At 27.5% G+C, this 20095-nt stretch overlaps 4 protein-coding genes and 2 long non-coding RNA genes across 17 annotated transcripts in view; 2 read left to right on the plus strand and 4 right to left on the minus strand.

The window, feature by feature from the left end:
• Positions 1-70: 70 nt before the first annotated feature.
• On the minus strand, positions 71-3140 carry LOC124428444. Of its 2 annotated transcripts, XM_046972471.1 has the most exons (5): positions 3005-3140; positions 2730-2892; positions 2382-2537; positions 1426-2200; positions 71-1337 (listed from the first exon to the last, which is right to left on the minus strand). In XM_046972471.1, the coding sequence occupies exons 3-5, from the start codon at positions 2421-2423 to the stop codon at positions 142-144; spliced, it is 2013 nt and encodes a 670-aa protein (XP_046828427.1). In that variant the 5' UTR covers positions 2424-2537; positions 2730-2892; positions 3005-3140; the 3' UTR covers positions 71-141. The 2 variants fall into 2 exon arrangements, with proteins under 2 accessions (XP_046828427.1, XP_046828428.1); XM_046972472.1 differs by lacking the exon at positions 3005-3140 and having other exon boundaries at positions 2730-2908.
• An 82-nt stretch (positions 3141-3222) lies between these two features.
• Positions 3223-7932, plus strand: LOC124428442 (Bardet-Biedl syndrome 7 protein homolog). 5 transcript variants are annotated; one of them, XM_046972467.1, is made up of 14 exons: positions 3223-3471; positions 3882-3941; positions 4081-4279; positions 4435-4603; positions 4700-4776; positions 4887-5139; positions 5249-5514; positions 5611-5800; positions 5898-5978; positions 6101-6247; positions 6364-6485; positions 6591-6700; positions 6948-7227; positions 7308-7686. In XM_046972467.1, the coding sequence occupies exons 3-14, from the start codon at positions 4083-4085 to the stop codon at positions 7408-7410; spliced, it is 1995 nt and encodes a 664-aa protein (XP_046828423.1). In that variant the 5' UTR covers positions 3223-3471; positions 3882-3941; positions 4081-4082; the 3' UTR covers positions 7411-7686. The 5 variants fall into 5 exon arrangements, with proteins under 5 accessions (XP_046828423.1, XP_046828420.1, XP_046828421.1 ...); XM_046972464.1 differs by lacking the exon at positions 3223-3471 and adding an exon at positions 7804-7932 and having other exon boundaries at positions 3521-3941; positions 7308-7451; XM_046972465.1 differs by lacking the exon at positions 3223-3471 and adding an exon at positions 7827-7886 and having other exon boundaries at positions 3521-3941; positions 7308-7451.
• Positions 7729-12507, minus strand: LOC124428443 (zinc finger protein 45-like). Of its 3 annotated transcripts, XM_046972469.1 has the most exons (9): positions 12499-12507; positions 11416-11564; positions 10337-10602; positions 9757-10275; positions 9527-9683; positions 9208-9426; positions 8917-9059; positions 8176-8819; positions 7729-8023 (listed from the first exon to the last, which is right to left on the minus strand). In XM_046972469.1, coding segments are annotated over exons 1-9 (2118 nt in total). In that variant the 5' UTR covers positions 12501-12507; the 3' UTR covers positions 7729-8004. The 3 variants fall into 3 exon arrangements, with proteins under 3 accessions (XP_046828425.1, XP_046828424.1, XP_046828426.1); XM_046972468.1 differs by lacking the exon at positions 7729-8023 and having other exon boundaries at positions 8055-8819; XM_046972470.1 differs by lacking the exons at positions 7729-8023; positions 12499-12507 and having other exon boundaries at positions 8055-8819; positions 10337-10666; positions 11416-11551.
• LOC124428440 (trinucleotide repeat-containing gene 6C protein) overlaps positions 12252-20095 on the plus strand; it is a 49454-nt gene continuing 41610 nt past the window's right edge. For all 5 annotated transcript variants that reach the window (XM_046972456.1, XM_046972458.1, XM_046972461.1 and 2 more), the window contains exon 1: positions 12252-12432. The gene's annotated coding sequence lies outside the window, so the exon portion shown is untranslated. The remainder of the gene's footprint in view (positions 12433-20095) is intronic.
• The window catches only part of LOC124428446, a 6600-nt gene continuing 5148 nt past the window's right edge, over positions 18644-20095 (minus strand). The window contains exon 2 of the long non-coding RNA XR_006943175.1: positions 18644-19312. This is a non-coding gene — a long non-coding RNA (uncharacterized LOC124428446). The remainder of the gene's footprint in view (positions 19313-20095) is intronic.
• Positions 19672-20095, minus strand: part of LOC124428445 — a 4819-nt gene continuing 4395 nt past the window's right edge. The window contains exon 3 of the long non-coding RNA XR_006943174.1: positions 19672-20095. This exon is cut by the window's right edge and continues 2679 nt beyond it. This is a non-coding gene — a long non-coding RNA (uncharacterized LOC124428445).

Genomic DNA, 20095 nt, shown 5'->3' on the forward strand with positions numbered 1-20095 from the left:
AGAAACGAAGAAATGATATATTTGTTATGTTTATATTTCTATGGAAAAAGAAAAAAAAAAGAAAAAAGAAAAAAAAAAAATATATATATATATGTATATAATACTTATCGTTGAAATTTTATATCTCTATTTTTAATGATCTTAATAAGATGTATGTATTATTCGTATATATTGTTGAAGTGCGTTAAAAAAGGCTTGAATCATTGAATCTACTGCATTGAATATCGTTATAAAAAAAAGTTCCATTACATTGTTATTTTTATAAGAAGAACTGTATTTAGCAGTAAGAAACTTTTCATATCCTGCTTCTATCAGATTTGTTTTAATATAATCCCATACAAAACGACATCCTTCGACCAAATATGCCAATTTATTGCCACTGTTTAATATAGTAACAGCAGTATTAAATATAAATGATAATATATTTTCAGAGTTATCAATTTTTTTTAATTCCTCTATGAGAAATCGAAATTGAGGAATTGTAAGTACACATTCAGTATTTAAATCATTTCTGTTCACATACAAATCTGTCAGTAAAGTTTCAAGTAATTTTTTTAATGTATTTTGTTGATCTATATATGTATTTGATTGATCTTCACAATTGTTGATGTTCTTCAACAAATTTTTTCCTATCATGACAACAAATAATAATGGATCTAATAAAGTTATTCCATTTAACTTTATTTTTCCCTCTTCTATGCTTAATAAACGATTCGATGTATAAACGAAATAATTATTATTAGACATAAAGTCATTTACTGTGACTGCTTTAAACTCTCGTATAATAGCAACATTCTGATTAATTCTATTTCCATTATGTTCCATACCATTTTTCATTTTCTTGAACTCATAATATTGGCGCAAATTATTATCGCGCAACTCCGTTTCAATCTCTCTTAATATATCCCCTTGGGTCAATTCAATTATTTCTTTAGCACATGTTATATTTATAACAGAATTCGTAAAGAACATTAGATAAGTTCCAAGATAAATAATATCATGAATATCAATTCTTTTTTCTTCTTTATACTTTCCAAGAATATGTAAGCTTTCATAACCAAGGCCAATTAAATTTATTGATATACTGGTTATTACCATAGCATCATGTGTTGACATGGCTAATTGATTAACAGTGACGCCTGCTGCAGCTGCTTTTCTCAAGAGGATTGTACTACCGCAAATCGCTATTCCAACAGTACTTCCAGCTATACCAAGCCAAGCGGACAAAGCATTTCGATCAAATGGTTTAATAGATTCTTGGTGTACTGCCATATCGTATAATTTTACGAAAGATGTCTTAAACGTCCAAGCACTACTTGTAACCAATGATGCCATTTCTATAAATAATAAAATATAAATCAATATATATGAACATTTTTAACTTCTTTAAATTAATTTATATAATTACTAAGAAATCTTATTTACTTCCAATAGCAACTATTGGAGAGGTAGGATTAAAAATCGTTGCAATTCCAAATCCAACAATAGCAGCAGTCCCTACTGCATTAATTGTATTGTTAATCATAGACAAAATATTTGCCCGTCTTGAACACACATAAGAGTCTTGAACGATTAACCATATAATAGATTTATTGGAAGTAATTTCAAATTCAGGATTTGGTTGATAATAACCGTCTTTTGGAAAGACCATTGTACATTTTGGTAAATTATTATTCTTCAAATAATCATCCCAACTTTTGTATACTCTACCCTTAATATCTATATACCAAACAGTATAAATGTTTTCATTATGCGTATTGCTTTTCATTTGTGTTTTATCATTGTAATGCTGTATTTTAAATACAGGTATAGCTATTATTTCTTCTTCGTCATTTGACCTTGATGGTTTATCCATTTTATTACGAAAAAGTATATTATATATAATACCATAATTTATACTATCATCTTTAAGTCGTCTACCGTATGTCCATATCATATTAAAAATTCTATCAATAAGATCCTGAGCATTAGGACTATAATAAATAACCTCACAGATCTCTGTATCTTCATTTGTATTATTAATCTTAAAATTTAAAATATCTTTAGAATCAGAAGTCTTTTCAAAAAGAGGTGAACCAAATATTGAATATCCTATATTTTGCTTAATGAACTTGACATCTTCCTTTTTATATATAGTCCAACTTGGAAGTAATTCATAAAAATCTTGTTGATATGCTATAGCTTTGCTGACCATTTGATCCTAATTTATGAAAATATATATATATATAATATTTATTTTATATATTTATTTTTTATATATATAATATATATTTTGTAAAATAATTTACAAAAAATATTCACAATTTCCTTCTTTTCTTTTCTTTTCTTTCTTTCTTTTTTTTTTTTCTTTTTATCAAATATATAAATGTCATTATACTAACCCAATGATAATCTGAGAAATCCATTTTTGATGTACTTGCCATTTTGTAAGAATATAAATTGAACTTCTTGTCTTCTTCTGTAATAAGAAAAAATTCAACTATCTCTTCTTGATTATATTTTAGTGATTCCCAGGTATACTTTAAATGAGAAAATCCCTGTTAACAGTATAATCTGATAACATATTTGCAAAATAATTAATAAATATGATTATTTGTTATAGTGAACGATTTATAAAACTAATTGCATGATTCATTATTAAATAACATTCTAGATGACAAAGAGATATTTATAGAACAACCAATTTTCACATTATAATTCATTCAATATATATAAATTTAAATTGGTACCTCGTTTCTATGTTTCCTTGGTAATTTTTCATTATCAGTTGTCAGTAGTCTGTATTGTAGGAATCAGCAAAATGTTTTAACATTTCATACGTCAGATTGCCACGTATTCGTTATGTACGAGGCTTTTCATTTCTTCTGATATAAATTATTACGAATAAATTGTCTGAAATATTTGAAAAAAAAATATTTTATAAACTTTAATAATAAATTTTATTAATTGTTGCGAAATATATTTTTCCTTATTATCATTTTGATTATAAATTTATTATATAAACCTATTATAAATCGCAATGACTTTATATGGATTATTTTTGGATTTATTGTCTCGCAACGTATAACATCAAACAATATTGCAAATTTATTACTCTATAAAAATTAAGGACACAATTACAATATTCAGAATATTTCATTTGTTTCTATCAGCATTATGGCGATCGAGCAATGCGATTGGTCAAAATTTTTAGTGTTTTAAATAGCGTGTGTATTCAATCTTAGGAACGAAATAATAAAATAAATTATGATTTTGAATTTGATCAATTTTAAAAATAAAATATTAATCATTACAATATTCATTATAAAATAAAATATTATATATTATCTCTCGTTATAATTCATTCTATATAATGTCAGTTTAGGTTAGGATGCCAAATATATGACATCAAAATAAACGTATCATGGATTTAAATTTGTTCAATTTTAAAGTAAAAAAATTATCCAAATATAAGGAACAAACGATATATATGTATGATTTTTATAATATAATATATCGATATAATAATAATAATAATTTTTAAAGTAAATCAAAATTTAGGATAATATCTATGTATACCCTTTAGTATTCTCTTGAGAATTATTTTTCATATAAACTTTGTTGTGTTCTATTGTCGCTATGGATAAATCGATCCATAAGTACTTACAAATCTAACACAATCCTTTTTACTTATTGTATATAATTTTTTAAGATTATGTTATAACATATACATGTACATATATATACACACATATATATATATATATATTTATTCATTTATATTTATATATGAAACTTTGTAATTTACATTTATAAAAAAATGACATTAGCACTTTCACGTGTTGATTATGTGTCTGTTGGTGTTACATCTCGTGGTACAACTAGAATTTTACCTCCAACAGATCCTAAACAAACACAAAAATTTGCTGTTGGTGATCACGATGGTATACTGCAAGTCTTTGGTAAATAATCCAATTTATTTATTCTGTTTTTTTTCTTTTTCTTTAATTTTTTTTTTACATTATATTAAATAATCCATATTTAAAAAAAAAAAAAACAAACAAACAAACAAAATGATTTTATTCCTCTTCTAAAAAATAGGTATGAAGAAAGGAGAATTACAAGCATTATTCAAATCTCTACCCGGACCAAAAATTAATAAAATGATTCTTGGAGGTTCCTTGGGAATGGCGAGGGATAAGATTTTTATTGCCTACGGAAATTCTGTTAAAGGTTTTACCAAAAAAGGAAAATTGTTTTTAGAATTTGATACAAGTCTATTAGATCCTATTTCTGCTTTGTAAGTTATATTCTTTGTCCCTTTTTAATAATTAATTTGATTAAAGAGAAATCTCTATTTATATACATTTGTACATATTAATATATTTTATAATAATAATAATAATAATAATATAGAAAAAGATTAAAAAATCCTTTATCTAATGTATTGAACAGATATGTGCTTGGTCCAAATTTAGCAGCTTGTGCTAGAGATCTTTATCATAGATATCATGATTGTAAAGATGCAGATTCATATTTGGCTGGAGAGATATTACACGATGTTGTACTCTTACCAAGTGACAATTCTATGGTATATGCCATTCTTGCTTGTGGAGATTGTGCAGTTAGTATTAAAAAAAAAAATAATAATAATAAATAAATATATATATAATCTTTAACAAAATATTAATGTTTTAATACTTATTCTTATATATTTTAGGTACGTGTTTTACATGGTACTATGAGGCCAACAGTTTTAAGACTCCCAAGTATTCCAACGGTGCTTGCTGTATATAGGTTCTGTTAATAGTGTATATAAAAATCTAATAATATAATAATTTTTTAATTTTAATTATTATAAATTATATTAACTATAGTATCAATATTGACATAGACAATTTGATTAGGGATAAAGAAACGGAGTCAACAGAACGTGTTTTGTTAGGTACTATCGATGGTAGAGTTGGTCTATTAAATCTTCAAGGCAATAAAACATTGAGAATTACTTGGTTAATTAATTCAATGGGATCTGAAATTACTACTTTGGATACATTTGAATTGCAAGATGGTTTGGATATAATTATTGGACGACAAGATGGAATTGTTGAGGTCTTTACATTTCCAGATGAAGATACGTCACCGTGTTTACGTTATCGTTATGTAAATGTTACATATTTATTTATATAATATTATATTATATATCTCCATATAATAAGAGGAATATAGAATTATTCATATCGCAAAAAAAAAAAATAAAAATATTTTATAGAATGCTGGCGAAAGTATTAGCACTGTTACTGGAGGAATCATTGGTGCTACCAATTATCCTGAAGTTCTTGTTACTACCTATTCTGGTAAAATATTTGGCCTAACTACTAAACCTCCTGGTCTTTTAGAAGCTGGACAAAGCGATACTGTCGTAGCAAAATTGAAACTTGAAATACAACAATTGGAAGAAAAACTTATCGAGGAAAGAGAAACTACCAACTTTACAGCTGATCCTTTAGCACCTTTAATATTGGCCGTAAAACATAGGTAATGATTTAACATTTAACAATCGAAAAATATTTTCAATAATTATAACGACCCAATTAAAAAAATTTATTTATCATAATTTTTTAAATCCTATAGAATGGCCTTATACGAAGAAGATGCATCGTATTCACTTTCGGTAGAACTGGATACACCGATAGATAATATTCTCATACAATCGGACACACCGATAGTTTTATTAGACGTAGAAAATAATAGTGCAGTAGTAAGTTTATCCGTATGCAATCCAAAGGAAGGAAACTTTGTACTTGCTACATATAGATGTCAAGTATATATATATATATATATATATATAAATATATTTATTATTGTTATATAAAGTAATCAATAATTTATATTCGAATATTATTTTTTAATATACATAGATTAATACCAATCGTCTTGAAATGAGATTACGAACTATTGAAGGCCAACCAGGTACATTACAAATTTATGTTACATCACAGGTATTGTTTATGAATATTAATTTGAGATAAGAATATTATTATTATTATTATTATTATTATTCTGTTTTTTTTTTTTTTCTTCTTTTTTCCCTAATAATATTAATACATATCTATGATCTTAGGTACAGCCAAAATGTTGTCGTAGAATATCAATACCTATATATGCATTATCCTTACATAAAAGACAACACATAGAAGACGATACGGATATATTGCCAGGAGGACCTTTTAATGAATTAAGATTGAACGGTGGTTTTACAGTTGCTGAGGTATCGAAAAATTATTAATTAGTAAACATTTATAAAAGAGTGTATACATTAATAAACATTTTCTTACTATCATCATAATGGATAAAATATATTCTAATTATTTATTCATTTTTCAGATGCATGCGTGGCTTTCTCTTGTATTACCCGATGTTCCCGAAAGACCTCATTTATATGAAAATGAAGCCATTTTAACGTATAAATCATCTTTTATCGGAACAATATTGAAGTGTAGATATAAGTTAGTTTTTCATAATTTTTATTTTGTCACATTAGACAAAAATTCAATATTCTTCATTTATTTATTTTTTTTTTTTTTTCTTTTTTTTTTTCCATTTAATTACAGAAAAGGAAATGCGATATTTTTGGGAGAAAATATATCAAGCATTATAATACTTAGAGATATATTAACGAGGGAGGCAACAAAGCGAAAAATTAAATTAGAAGTATTTTGTGGTAAGTATTTATATAAGAATTGATTTTTTTAATTGATAGAACTTATTCGTAGCGACATCTGAAGAATATTCCTGAAAGCTTATGGAAGAGATTGCTTTCAGAAATATATAAATGGCGCTGGGAACTATTTCTTGTGTGCGATTTTATTATCACAAATGAAACTATTCATTTTTATAATTGAAAAAAAATTTATAAATTTATATATATATATATATATATATACTCATACATTTATTGTTACATATAGATGTTGCTGTTGGAAGTATATCAAGAGTATTAGAACTCATCCGACCACAATTAGATGCTGTTCATGAATTAATTGAAAAAATTAAGATTTTAGATGCTCTTGAAGAATTTGAATTGAAGACAAATCCAAAAGAAAATTTATGTTCGCAGTATCAAGATTTAATTGCAAATGAACAAAACATTAGAACAAAATTGACAAAGGATCCTGATATTTTAAATAGATTACATGGTGTAATAACAGATTTATATGTTGACTGGGAACGAGCAAGGGGAGCTCGAAGGTAATAATTATTTGAATTATTATGAAATTTTTTTATAATGGAATTGATTAACAACATTTTTATATTTAAAAATTCAATAGAATTAGCAGTAAAACTGCTGCGGAAAAATTAAATGATTCGCTTGAATCAAGAGATTTCGTTCAACTTTTGCAAATTTTTACGGGTAACGTTGTTTCCACATGAGACGTTTAAATTGATAATAATATTGGATGGTTTATATGTAGGTAAGAAAAAGAATGGACCAACATATTTCTATAAACATCTCCAAGTAAAAAATATATTTTCTTAACATTTATGCACGATATAAACAGCTGCATTATTTAACCATAAAAATGTACATATACAATGTCCTTAAGAGCATATGTAGTTACAATATGTTGTGTGTATATGCATAATATATATATATGTATATATATATATATATATATATTCTATATATATATATTTATATATTTATATATATATATATATATTTATAATTGTGTATTTAAATTGATATACAATCTTTTTTTTTTCTTTTTCTTTTTTGTTTTTTTTTTTTTTTCTTTTATTCTTTTTTTCCTTTATTTTGTATAGGATTCTTATTCTGTACTTTCCAGTTGGCATAAATTACAAAAATCCGAGGAAATAATTATAGAGAAAAATAAAATTATTTCATTATGAAGAAATAATGAATAAGGTATTTTCTTATTCATAATTTTTCTTATCATTTTATGATATTTCCTTACATTCACGTGGATGAAATTATACAGTTCTCTTAGTTTACTTGATGTATAATTACATAAAAAAGTATTGCCTGAAATGTGAAAAAAACAAAATAAAAATGATAAAAAGAAAAAAAAAAAAGAGAGAGAGAGAAAAAAAGAAAGAAAAAAAAAAAAAGAAAGAAAAAGAGATGATTTTTAATGCGATAAATATCATTGAGAAATCAATTGTAATAATACATACATATTATCGGTTGTACGAACAACCGCCTCCAATGGATCTCTCTCGGAATTTCCATCAGCCGTTGTTGTTACGGTATATTCCAAAGTTTGTCCACCGGGATGCGGCAAAATACTTTCTGGATTATCATCCGGCGGGACAATTTCTACGACACCCGTTGCTTCTACCTCAAGTTTTAAATCTCTTACAAGATCCTGAATAGTTTTAGCTTGTGCACCTTTGTCATTATCTTCCTCAACATTTTTCCCAGTCATTATTCTATTTAAAGGCCTGTCAGATCTTCCTCGTGAATGTGTATGCATATGCCTTTTCATATCACTTCTTACTCTAAATGGTTTTCCACAAACCGTACATGGATGTGGCTTTTCACCCGTATGTATACGACGATGATTTTGTAAATAACTACTTGCTCTAAATGTTTTATTACAGTATTCACAACGATAATTTTTTTCACCTGTATGGATACGTCTATGGACAATTAAAGAATATTTTCGTGCAAAATCTTTACCGCAATATTCACATTGATATTGTTTTTGTTCTGAATGAATACTCGTCGAATGATATTTAAGATCACCCCATTGTCTAAAATGACGACCGCATTCCTCACATTTATATGGCTTATCACCGCTATGAAGTCGTTTATGTACCTATAAAAGACAAATTAATTATCAATGATTGTATGTTTATTTCATTAAAATGTTTTATAACGTAAAAAAAAAAAAAATTATTATTATATTTAATTACCTTTAATGCACTAGCTGCAAAAAAACTTTTTCCACAGACTTCGCATTGATGCGGTCTTTCACCACTGTGTGATCTCATGTGATAAACAAGACTGTTCTTATGATGAAATGATCGATCGCATTGAGGACACGTTAATTCGTCGTCTAAGAGATATAATATTATATTCATTAAAAATTAATCATTTAGTATTATATAGTCACTGTTGATATTATTAAAAAAAATATTTTTTTTCTTTTTTTTTTCTTTTTTTTTTTTTTTTTTTTTTTTTTTTTTTTTTGAACGTATACGCACTCGATTTTCGGGTTTTCAAAGATTTCTTTTTTTTTGCTGTCTGCGGGATATCAGTCTTTTCTTTTTCGTGTAAATTTTGTTCAGTAGTAGTAGACGTTCTAACATGGTCCCTATGTACATGATCGGTAACATCTGTTATAGCCCACAACATAGATTCATTATTTGTAGTGGATAATGGAGATTCCGTTTCATCGTTAATATGCGCTGCTGTTTCTTCCACTAATTAATAAAAAGTAAGTAAATAGATTATTTTAAGTTATATAAAGATAAACAAGTAAAAAAGAAATATTATTTGAGAACCCTGTGTCCTTATACTTACCCACACCTCTGATTCCCTCCATAATATCTTCAGGTTCGCTAAACTCTTCTATCACAGTATTTTCTAGGCTCTGTACCGTTTCTGTTACTGATATTGTGATACTGGTATTTGTTGCTTGAGCTATTCTAGTTTCTTGCTTTACCGGTTCATAATGTACCTAAAATATAATTAATAATTTAATTAGATAATGGATCTAACATAATGGATGAATTAATTTTAAAAATGATCACCTTTAAATGTTCAAAAAATTTCAATTGGCTACTAAATCTAGAGCCACATAATTCACATTCAAATACATGAACTTGCATTTCAGTTCTTTGTTCCACGTTTATAGAATCTTGATTTGATTTAGTAATATCCTTTTTGGTAGAATTTTTCTTTGTCTGTTGTTTCAATTTACGTGGAATCCGTTTTTTATGAGGTAAAGAACGTTTAGGTCCAGGAGTTGGCGTTGTATCCTCACTACTTTCGGCCGATACATTGACGTCGTATTCACTTTTAATATTTATAAATTCTTGTTTTACATTATGTCCTATTCTTTTAAATGATTGTAAAGTTGGATAAATGGTGGGTGGATTTGGTTCGGGTACGGTTTGTATAGAATAACTATTCACAGGCGCTAACGTTTCCAAATGAGAAACGTCAGGTAGTGCCGAATCTTCGTGTTGCGATTGACTATGAAGTTGTTGTTGTTTTTGTTGTTGTTGCAATTGAACAGCGACTAAAGCTGCTGCTAACTTACGATCTTCCTATATAAAACAATATAAATTATATTACATTTTTATATAAAATTCTATAAGATATTATTACCTCTGTTAATTCATGGGGCAATAAATCATCAGCTTCATAATATTGCGTCGCAGCTCCATAATCTGTACCAACGCCAGCATTAATCATATCAACTACCATTCCTTCAGATATTAATTCTCCATTTAATGTTAAAAGAGGCACCCCTTTGCTCATTGATTCTCCGTCTGCTCTTTGTATGGTAATATATTGAGCACCTTCCATGCCTTCTAATAATACAGCTTGTGCTTCTTCCGTTGTTACCTCCATGATAATATATGTATCTAATACTATTTGAAAAAATATTTCTCAAGATTTATTCTTGACCCATCTGTGCGAGGCTAATATTTGTACCTGATAATGAAGAAATTATAAGTATATATACATACATATATATATATATATATATATATATATATATATATATATATATATATAATCATAGTTATATGTTACTAATAAAAATAGTATATATATATAATATCATAGTTGTATATTATTAATAAAAATAATATATATATATATGTAATACAAATTCATTTGTCTTCATATTTCTGTTACATATTGTCAAAGTTAGATAGATAATATGTATTATTATATTGTTAGAGGTCATCCTGCCTATGGATTAATAATATTACTACTAATATTGATATTAAAGTATCATTATTCTTTTTATTAAATTTATAATTTTGATCATGTAATTTTGTCATTTTTTAAGAGACAACATAAATTTAATATCATATTATGTATAATAAAATTAATATTGTATTATTTACCATGAATATTTCTAATGGCATCAATAACACCATTTCATGCATTTATTTCTTTACTTATTTCTTTAAATTGTAATTGAATTATGTACAAATATGAAGTAAAAGTTACTTAATAAAATTAGATGTGTTTTTCGTTAAAAAAAATTTACATACAGTTAATGTAATATCATCGAATTGAAAGTAAATTAATATTTAAATTTCGCGCCTTTATGAGCTCAGAAATGACAGAGAAACCAAGGTCACTGCACTCAGAGAACTCACAAAATTTCTTAAGACTTGATTCACAAATAACAATAATAGATTTGTCTTTTTTCATCTTTTTGTATTCACCTTTTTTAGACCAAATTGATTTTCTGCCCCTTTCCTGTACAACTTGACTAACATAAACAAAGCAAAATATTGAAACACTGTAGAACAAAATGTGACAACAGTGCTTGGGTCCTGACGCCATTAGAACGGATGTAACACTCCTACGCCACCTGCTTGATAGTTTTAACACGTTCGTATTAAATACAACAATTATTATTTTTCATCTTTTTTATATCATTTATTGTCACGTCGAACGTATGTATTGCAAAAAAAAAAGAACAAATTCATAAGAATATATAATTCGTTCGTATAAATATCGAATATTAAAATTAACTAACGAAATAATTTAATTAATATTATTATTAATTATATTTATCAATATTATATAATAATTGTTTAAAAAATTGAAAAACGATAGATATTTAAAAATGATATTTGCAATCGAAGAATAAAACAACAGAAAGTAATCTATTTATATATCTAAATTCGATTCGATTGGACGATCTATCGATACGATTGAAATGGACGAATAGAAAAACTAAGAAGATGTTTGATCGATTTAAGCTATGTAATTTATATATCACGATTATTATCATATAATTCTATAATTATGATTTAATCGACATAATGATTTAATCAATTAAAGTTTGTATAATAATCTACCAATCGAATAATTCTTATAAAGTGATTCGACCAATGAACATTCGCCAAGTTCGTAGTATCGAGCGAATCAAAACGAAGAGGACTCCGCTATTGGTCGGTCAGTACGAAGACAATATATTCTTAGATATTACGGTAGTAAAAAGTATTAGCGTATTGCTAATCATATAAATTATATTGTTTATGACAAAAAAAAAAACAGCGAGCCAACGTAGCGCCGCGATAGCTCGTAGGAACTCCGTGCCAAGCAATGGAGGCTCGTTTTCAATAAAGATTCCCTGATTGTACGAAATGTGTTTTTGAGTGTGTGAAAAGTGTAGTTTTCGTGTGATAGTGAGACTTCCTCAGATATTAACGCCACTGCACACGCTGCCGTAGGTGAGTTATATAATAATTAAATAATAAATATATCGTAGAAAAAATTCGATAAAAATTTCAACGTACATATGTACTTGCGATCATCATCATCATCATCATCATCACCACCACCATCATCATCATTATCATCATCATCATCATCATCGTTGTCGTCTTCTTCGTCGTTTTCTTTGTCGTTATCGTGTCGTTGTCGTCGTTGTCGTCGTCGCGTAGTATCGTACAAATATAAATATAACCTATGTATATACTTACGTACTCTTACATACTTTATACGTATACATGTATATATGTATAATAGGTGTGTGTATATATGTATATATATATATATATATAGTTATATGTATATATGTATATATAGAATCGTGTAAGCGCGAATAGGATTGGTATGGCGTTGAAATAGAAAACGTAGGACCCAGTAACTTACGTAAGATGTTTTTAAAACTCTTAAACTATGCACTCTACGCGATTTGATTTTTATTACAACGGCAAGTACTTATACTTCCATATTGATATATATGCGTTTGACCTTAAAGGGAAATGCATTTCTAACTTACTATCTAACAACTGTCTCTACCACGTTAAAAGAATATTTAATTTTGTTAAATAACGAAACGACGATGAATATCGAGCGTCAGAAATGTTTGGAATATCTATAGTTTCGATTAGAGCATTATTTTTATAAGAATGCGACTTACATTGTGCGTTATATACATACATACATACATATGTGTGTATGTGTGTTCGTATGTATGTATGTACATGAATATATATGTAGGAGCGAAAGTGACAGGCATACCATCGTATTAAACGAATACTCATATGAGAGAGAAGGAAAGAGAAAGACAGAGAGAGAAAGAGAGAGAGAGAGAGAGAGAGGGAGAAACAGACAGATAGACAGACAGACAGACATAAATAGATAGATAGGTAGATAGATGAATATAAAAATACAAATCTGATCTTACAATGACATTTGTATATAAATCGTTATTAGAAATAACATATTGTTTATGTGATTCTTTAAAATTTACTTTAATTAAGATATTTTCAATGAATACAAATATTTTAGGTTATATATGTATGTATATATATATATATATGATATATATAATATAATATAATATATAATGTATGTGTGTATAATATATTGTTATATTATACCTTGATATTATACGTGAGTATATAATAATTCATTGAAAATAATATATATATATATATTAATATATTAATTATATATATATATAACCTAAACTATTTTTATTCATTAAAAATAATATATATATATACTAATATATAGGAAGTGATTTCATTGATAAGGAAGGAAATTGGAAGCTATATATGAAATCAACATTATGTATTTCTTATCTATAACACGTCACTTCCAGGTAGAGTTTAGATTTGAATGATAAATCGAATATGCTGTAACAAGTAATCTTGATGTAAATGAAGACAGAGAGAAAAGAGAAAGAGAGAGAGAGAGAGTATGATCTTTATTGATAATACCAAATATTGACTACTATAATATTACAAAATGAATATTGTTTATTATATATTATCAGGTATGAATTTCATTGTATCGATTTATCATCATATCATTATTTTTATTCTTTTCTTTTTCATTTTCTCTTTATTTATTTTTTTTTCTTTTTTTTTTTTTTACTTTTTACCCTTTTATCTTTTTTTTTCTTTTTTTTTTATTTTTTATCTTACAATCAATCTAATCGTTGGTAATATATATATATTTTTTTTTCTTTTTAATTTTCATTTTTTCTCTTTCCAAACACACACGATTCTATCGTAATCTCGAATCAATCAATCAATCAATCAATCAATCAATCGCGATAATGAATAAATGGTGTTCGTTAAAATGGCGGGAATTTTTTTTCCCCTCTTTTTTGTTTTCTTTATTTTTTTTTTTTTTCTTTTTCCCTTTGAATTTTTATTATTATATAGAGATTTATAATGAAGTAGATGTGTATGTGTGTGTATATATGTATGTGTGTTTATATTCTTATTCGTGTGAGTATATGCGGTATTACTATGTTTAGCTTTGAAATGGATTATTTACGAATTTATCGTTCTTTCCGGCATACCGATAAATAGGGGTCAAGTGTCAACGCCCGTCGCTTTTCTTCTTAGTAAAAGTAACCTTCTTTTGTATGCCCATAAATACATCAACTGTATTTGGCAATGCATTATTACTAACAATATCGACTTTCTTTTTTACTTATTATGTATATGTATGTGTATATATATATATATATGTGTTTATTTTTATTTATTTATTTATCTATTTGTTTTCATATATATATATATATATATATATATATATATAATATAAGATATAATATAAAAGTATAATATAGATCAGTTCTCTATATAATATATATATATATATTTTCGTTTTTTTTCTTTTTTTTTTTTTTCAAAAAAATTTTAATATATTATAAAAGTATAGTATAAAGATCAGTATTATATATCTATATATAAAAGGATAATTTATAAAAGGGAATATATAAAAAGATAATATGGAGGAAAGAAAAAGAAACAGAGAAAAAAATAGAGGGAAAGAGAGAGAGAGAGAGAGAGAAAAGAAATGAAAAGAAAAATAATTCTATCTCAAAATAGTTATATGAAACGGTAAAAAAAATTGTTGCGTGATCGCTTTAGAGTGATTACATGATATTACAGTTAACTTTGAGAGAAAAAAGAAAAAAAGAGAAAAGTGCTGCAAAAGTTAGATACCAACAAATAATTTTTTATATGTATATATATATATATATTATATATTATATATTATATATTATATATTAATCTAGAATACAGTAAACTCTCTCTCTCTCTCTCTCTCTCTCTCTCTCTCTCTCTCTCTCTGTCTCTCTTTTTCTCTCTGTATAATACAAATTTATTACCAAGGAAAAAGTTTATATTTTCAGTTTTGTTTATTGGTAGATTTAAAACTACCATGTCCATCCAATTTTTATTTAAACATAAAAAAAAAAAAAAAAAAAAAAGTAAAGAAAAAAAAAGAAGAGAAAAACAAGGAATAACAACACTCTCATCGCATGCATCATGGTATGCAACATGGAACTTGCATACTACCGTCGGACCGATACTTACTTGGTACACTTTATAAATAGCATTATTTTTGACTAAAAAGTGTAGCACATAAGCGTATGTGTATATGCGTATGTGTTTTTAGTTTAGTATATGCGTCTCTCTCTCTCTCTCTTCTCTCTTCTCTCTCTACGATCGCATACGTAAACGATGATCGAGCGACACAAATAGACACGCACAAAAGAAGAAGATACACGGACTCGGTGTATTTATGTATGATGTATATACATATACATATGTATATACTATTAGTATTTACGAGAAGGCGGCATTCGAGAGAATACCACCGACCGCTAGAGAGAAATGCGATTAAAATCGATCAAATCCTTCCGTAATACGTTAAGTATTACAACATCAACGACAGCTCCTCGTCGATACTACAGGATTACTACTAAAAGTAAACGAAAAAATAACAAAACAAAACGAAACGAGATAATATTAATATTTCTTTTATCAGTGACGTGTATGATAAAAAGTTGAACATAATTAAACAAAAGTGTTGCGTATATTACATAAGTCGATATATATGTATAATATGTACATATATATGAATATTACATAATATATTATATATATATATATATATATATATATACTATATATCCAATGTGTAGTAAAATATTAACTATAAATAAATGCAACTGTAAATAGATGCAAGCACAATAATCATACGCTAGTAAACAGGATAGATATTTTTAGTTAAAAACAATAAATCTTATGAGATATGAGTTATTTAATATTATAGTTGATTATTTGTTATCATTTTTTTTACTTTTATTTCAATTTTCCGAACAATAATTCTCTCTCTCTCTCTCTTTCTCTATCCGATATATATATATATACAGATGCATACACATAAAACATCCATTTTGTGCCAATTTAAGGGGAAGATATTAAACGATGTCGCAAATAAGATATCGAATATTTATGCCTATTTATTTTTGTTGTTTTAGTTGTCTCTATTTCAACATGACGTATTATAGTACTTTTCCCTTTTCTCTCTTTCTCTCTCTCTCTCTCTCATATATATATATATATATATATATATATATATATATATATGAAATTAAAAAAAAAACTAGATGATGTCATGAATAAGATATCGAATAAGATATTTTGATTTACTTATTTTTGTTCTTTCGATTATATCTTTCTTTTTTTTCTCTTTTTTCAAAATGGCGAGCCATAGTTTCCCCCTCCTTTCCTCTCTCCTCATTTCTATCCCTGTCTCTACTTTTTTTTTTTTTTTTTTTTTTTTTTTTTTTTTTCCAAAGAAATAAACGTATTCTGAACCGTTCAATGTATATATATATATATATATGGAACAATAGGAAATAGTATTTCTATATGAATTAGAATCGAATGGTAATTTGCCATATTGCCGTAGGTTTTTAACTACGCTACATTCGAATAAACGCGCTTAAGCTATGTGTTGCGCGCTCTACCGCAGTAGTTATATACAAGAGTTTCGTAACAAATATATGTCTGGGATAAAATAGTTAGGGGAGAGAGAGGGTCGACCTTGCCCCGCAACTCGCTGACTGCTTGTTGCCAAGCTACAACGTATATATAGACCGGTACTCCGCGTACACACACGTCAAATCTCTTTACGCGCACGCGACACTCGATATTATACACACACACACATACATCTTGATATCTATATACAAACGTATATGTATATATATATATATATGTACATACACGTACGAATACGTAGATGTCGAAGCACACTTCTCAACATTAGTTTGTGATCGTACACACTTGTCTCTCTCTCTCTCTCTCTCTCTCTCTCTCTCTCTCTCTCTCTCTCTCTCTCTCTCTCTCTCTCTCTCTCTCTCTCTCTATGCGTGTGTATGCGTGTATTCGTGCATTGATGTGTGTATATATATATATATATATTATTCGTAGGTGCACACGTACAAATCTTTCTCTCTCTCACTCTTTCCCGTACCATTTAATTATCAATGACGTGTTATTCGTATTCTTTCATTCGAGCATTAATGTCGTCGATTCTCCGTCCACCCTAAATCCAATTATTTCTTGGATTTCTTTTCTCTTTTTTTTTTCTTTTCCTTTTTTTTTTTTTTTTTTTTTTTTGGGGAGTCTTCTCTCCTTTTCTTTTTTATTAAAAATCTTTTTTCTCTTCATTTTCTTTCTCTTTTTCTAAATTTTTTTTCTTTTTTTCTTTTTTTTTTCCTTTCTTTCTTTTTCTCCTTTTTGCATCACTCGAGGCTCCAATTTAATATCAATTTCTTCGGGCATCTTTGAAAGAAGCACATACACGTTCTTCTCTCGTCTATTTTACGTGAAAATGAACGTTTAAGCGAACACTTAAGCGTATTACTCTCGAGCCAAGGGTAATGATATTATTCCCTTCAAAAAGGTTATAATGGGGCTGAAGTAATCGGCCTTTCCAACCTTGCCATACGAAAGAGAGAGAGAGAGAGAGAGAGAGAGAGAGAGAGAGAGAGAGAGAGAGAGAGAGAGAGAGAGAGAGAGAGAGAGAGAGAGAGAGAGCAACGCGTTAGGGATGCTTGAAAACTATAGTCTCTGGTAGCTAGATAGACTATAACGATGATGAGAGAAGAATAATTGATGAGTCCTTTGAAAATTATTTTATCATGATCTAAAATGGTAGAATAGATCAATTGAAGAAAAAAGGAAAGAGAGAAAGAGAAAGAGACAGAGGGAGGAGGAAAAAAGAAATTCTGCTAGTAAAATCGTCATAATGATTGAAACTTTTCACCCCATGGGTCGAAAGTTCTTGGACTTGAGGTATCTAGTTTTACATAAAAAGAAAAAAAAAAAAAAAAGAAAAAAAAAAGGAAGAGAGAGAAAGAGAAATTAGTTTAAAAAGTCTCGAAGGAATATTTAAAAAAAAAAAAAAAAAAAAAAAAAGGATAAAGAGAGAAAAAAAAAAGAAAAAAGAAACTAGAAAATACTTAGCAACTTTCCGTCCGTAATACTACGTATATTATTATTTCTCGTTATCATCGGGGATGTCGCACATTTTTTTTTTTTTCTCTATACTTTTTTCCTTTAATTCTTTTCTTCCTTTTCCTACCCTGCCTGCCCCTGTTTTTTTTCTTTTTAACATTTTTTCCTCCTCCTCCCCCCCCCCCTTTTTCTTCTTTAATCCTTTATCACTCTACTGTCTATATCTGTATCCTTAAAGTATAATGATTTCGACGCAGCTAATATAATTTGTTGCGACTTGAAATGGCTCCTCGAATGTAAGACGGTAGTTAGGAAAACGAGGTCACCGGGTCTTGAAATGCTTCCGTGTGTACTCTAACCAACTAGTAAGAGAGTAGACACATTGTAGAAAATATGTACATACATTAAACGTCGTTATCCGGAATAGAGCGATATCAATGATTAATTTATTATCACGTAGTGATAATAATTTCCATTTGTAATGGCCGATAACTTAAAATAGATTTACCTTTTGTTTTTTTCCTTTTTCCTTCTCCTTTTTTTTTTTTTCTTTCTCTCTCTCTTTTATCCTTCCTTTTTTATTTTTTATTTTTCTTTTTCTTTCTTTTTTTGGTTTTTTTTTCTCTTCTTTTTTTCCAAATATTACAATTTACATCGAAATAAATCGGTATAATCGTTTGATATCATTTTATATACCTGGGTCATGTTATCGCTCGAGAATTACGCCTGTAGAGTTCCGTCGACACCAAGAAAGAGAAAGACAGAGAGAGAGAGAGACACACACACACACACAGAGAGAGAGAGAGAGAGAGAGAGAGAGAGAGAGCTTGTCTTATTGATCGTCGACGAGAGAGAGTTCGGTGTAAGTTAGCTAAGAAACTTGTGTGTTACAAATGAAATCCATTTTGCGCCAACAATAATATTACATTCTGATCATCGACTTTTCATTATTAAGTACTAATAATACTTAAAGTCGACAATAACCTTACTTATTTGTCTTTGAACAACATATATATATATATATATATATTTGTATTATTGCTTTTCCTATGAGATTACTACGTTAATCAATTAAAAATTTTTATATAAAATTTTTTATACAATTCCCTTTTTCTTGTTCTTCTATTTTTTCATATTCTTTTCTTTTTTCTTCTTTTTTTTTTTTTTTTTTTTTTGCGTCTCTGCGTCATCTTCGTTTTCTTTTCTTTCATCGATCAAATTGTTAAAGGTAATCGCAAAGGAAAAAAACAAAAAAAAAAAAAAGAAAAAAAAAAAGAAGAAAAAGAAAAAGAGTTGAAACATATATTTTGATAGGAAGTATTTTCAAAAGCTTTAGATGAATTAGCAGGAGCTATATACATAGGTAACACATACAAACATATCAACCACGTGATTAATCGTGGTATAAGCCAATGTTTACAGAAGCTAACCATTATGACCACCACCATCACCACCATCACCATCTATTTCAACCCCTGAAATCAGAAACTTCACTATTAGTTTAGCAGTAGTTTTATGATTTATCATTTTATTTCATTGCTATTAACGAAGAATATGAAACGAGGAAGACGAAGAAAAAGAGGAAAAGAAAAAAAAGAAAAAAGAAAAA

Source organism: Vespa crabro, chromosome 12 (genome assembly GCF_910589235.1).
Source record: "Vespa crabro chromosome 12, iyVesCrab1.2, whole genome shotgun sequence".
In the NCBI taxonomy this organism is placed as follows: Eukaryota; Metazoa; Arthropoda; class Insecta; order Hymenoptera; family Vespidae; genus Vespa; species Vespa crabro.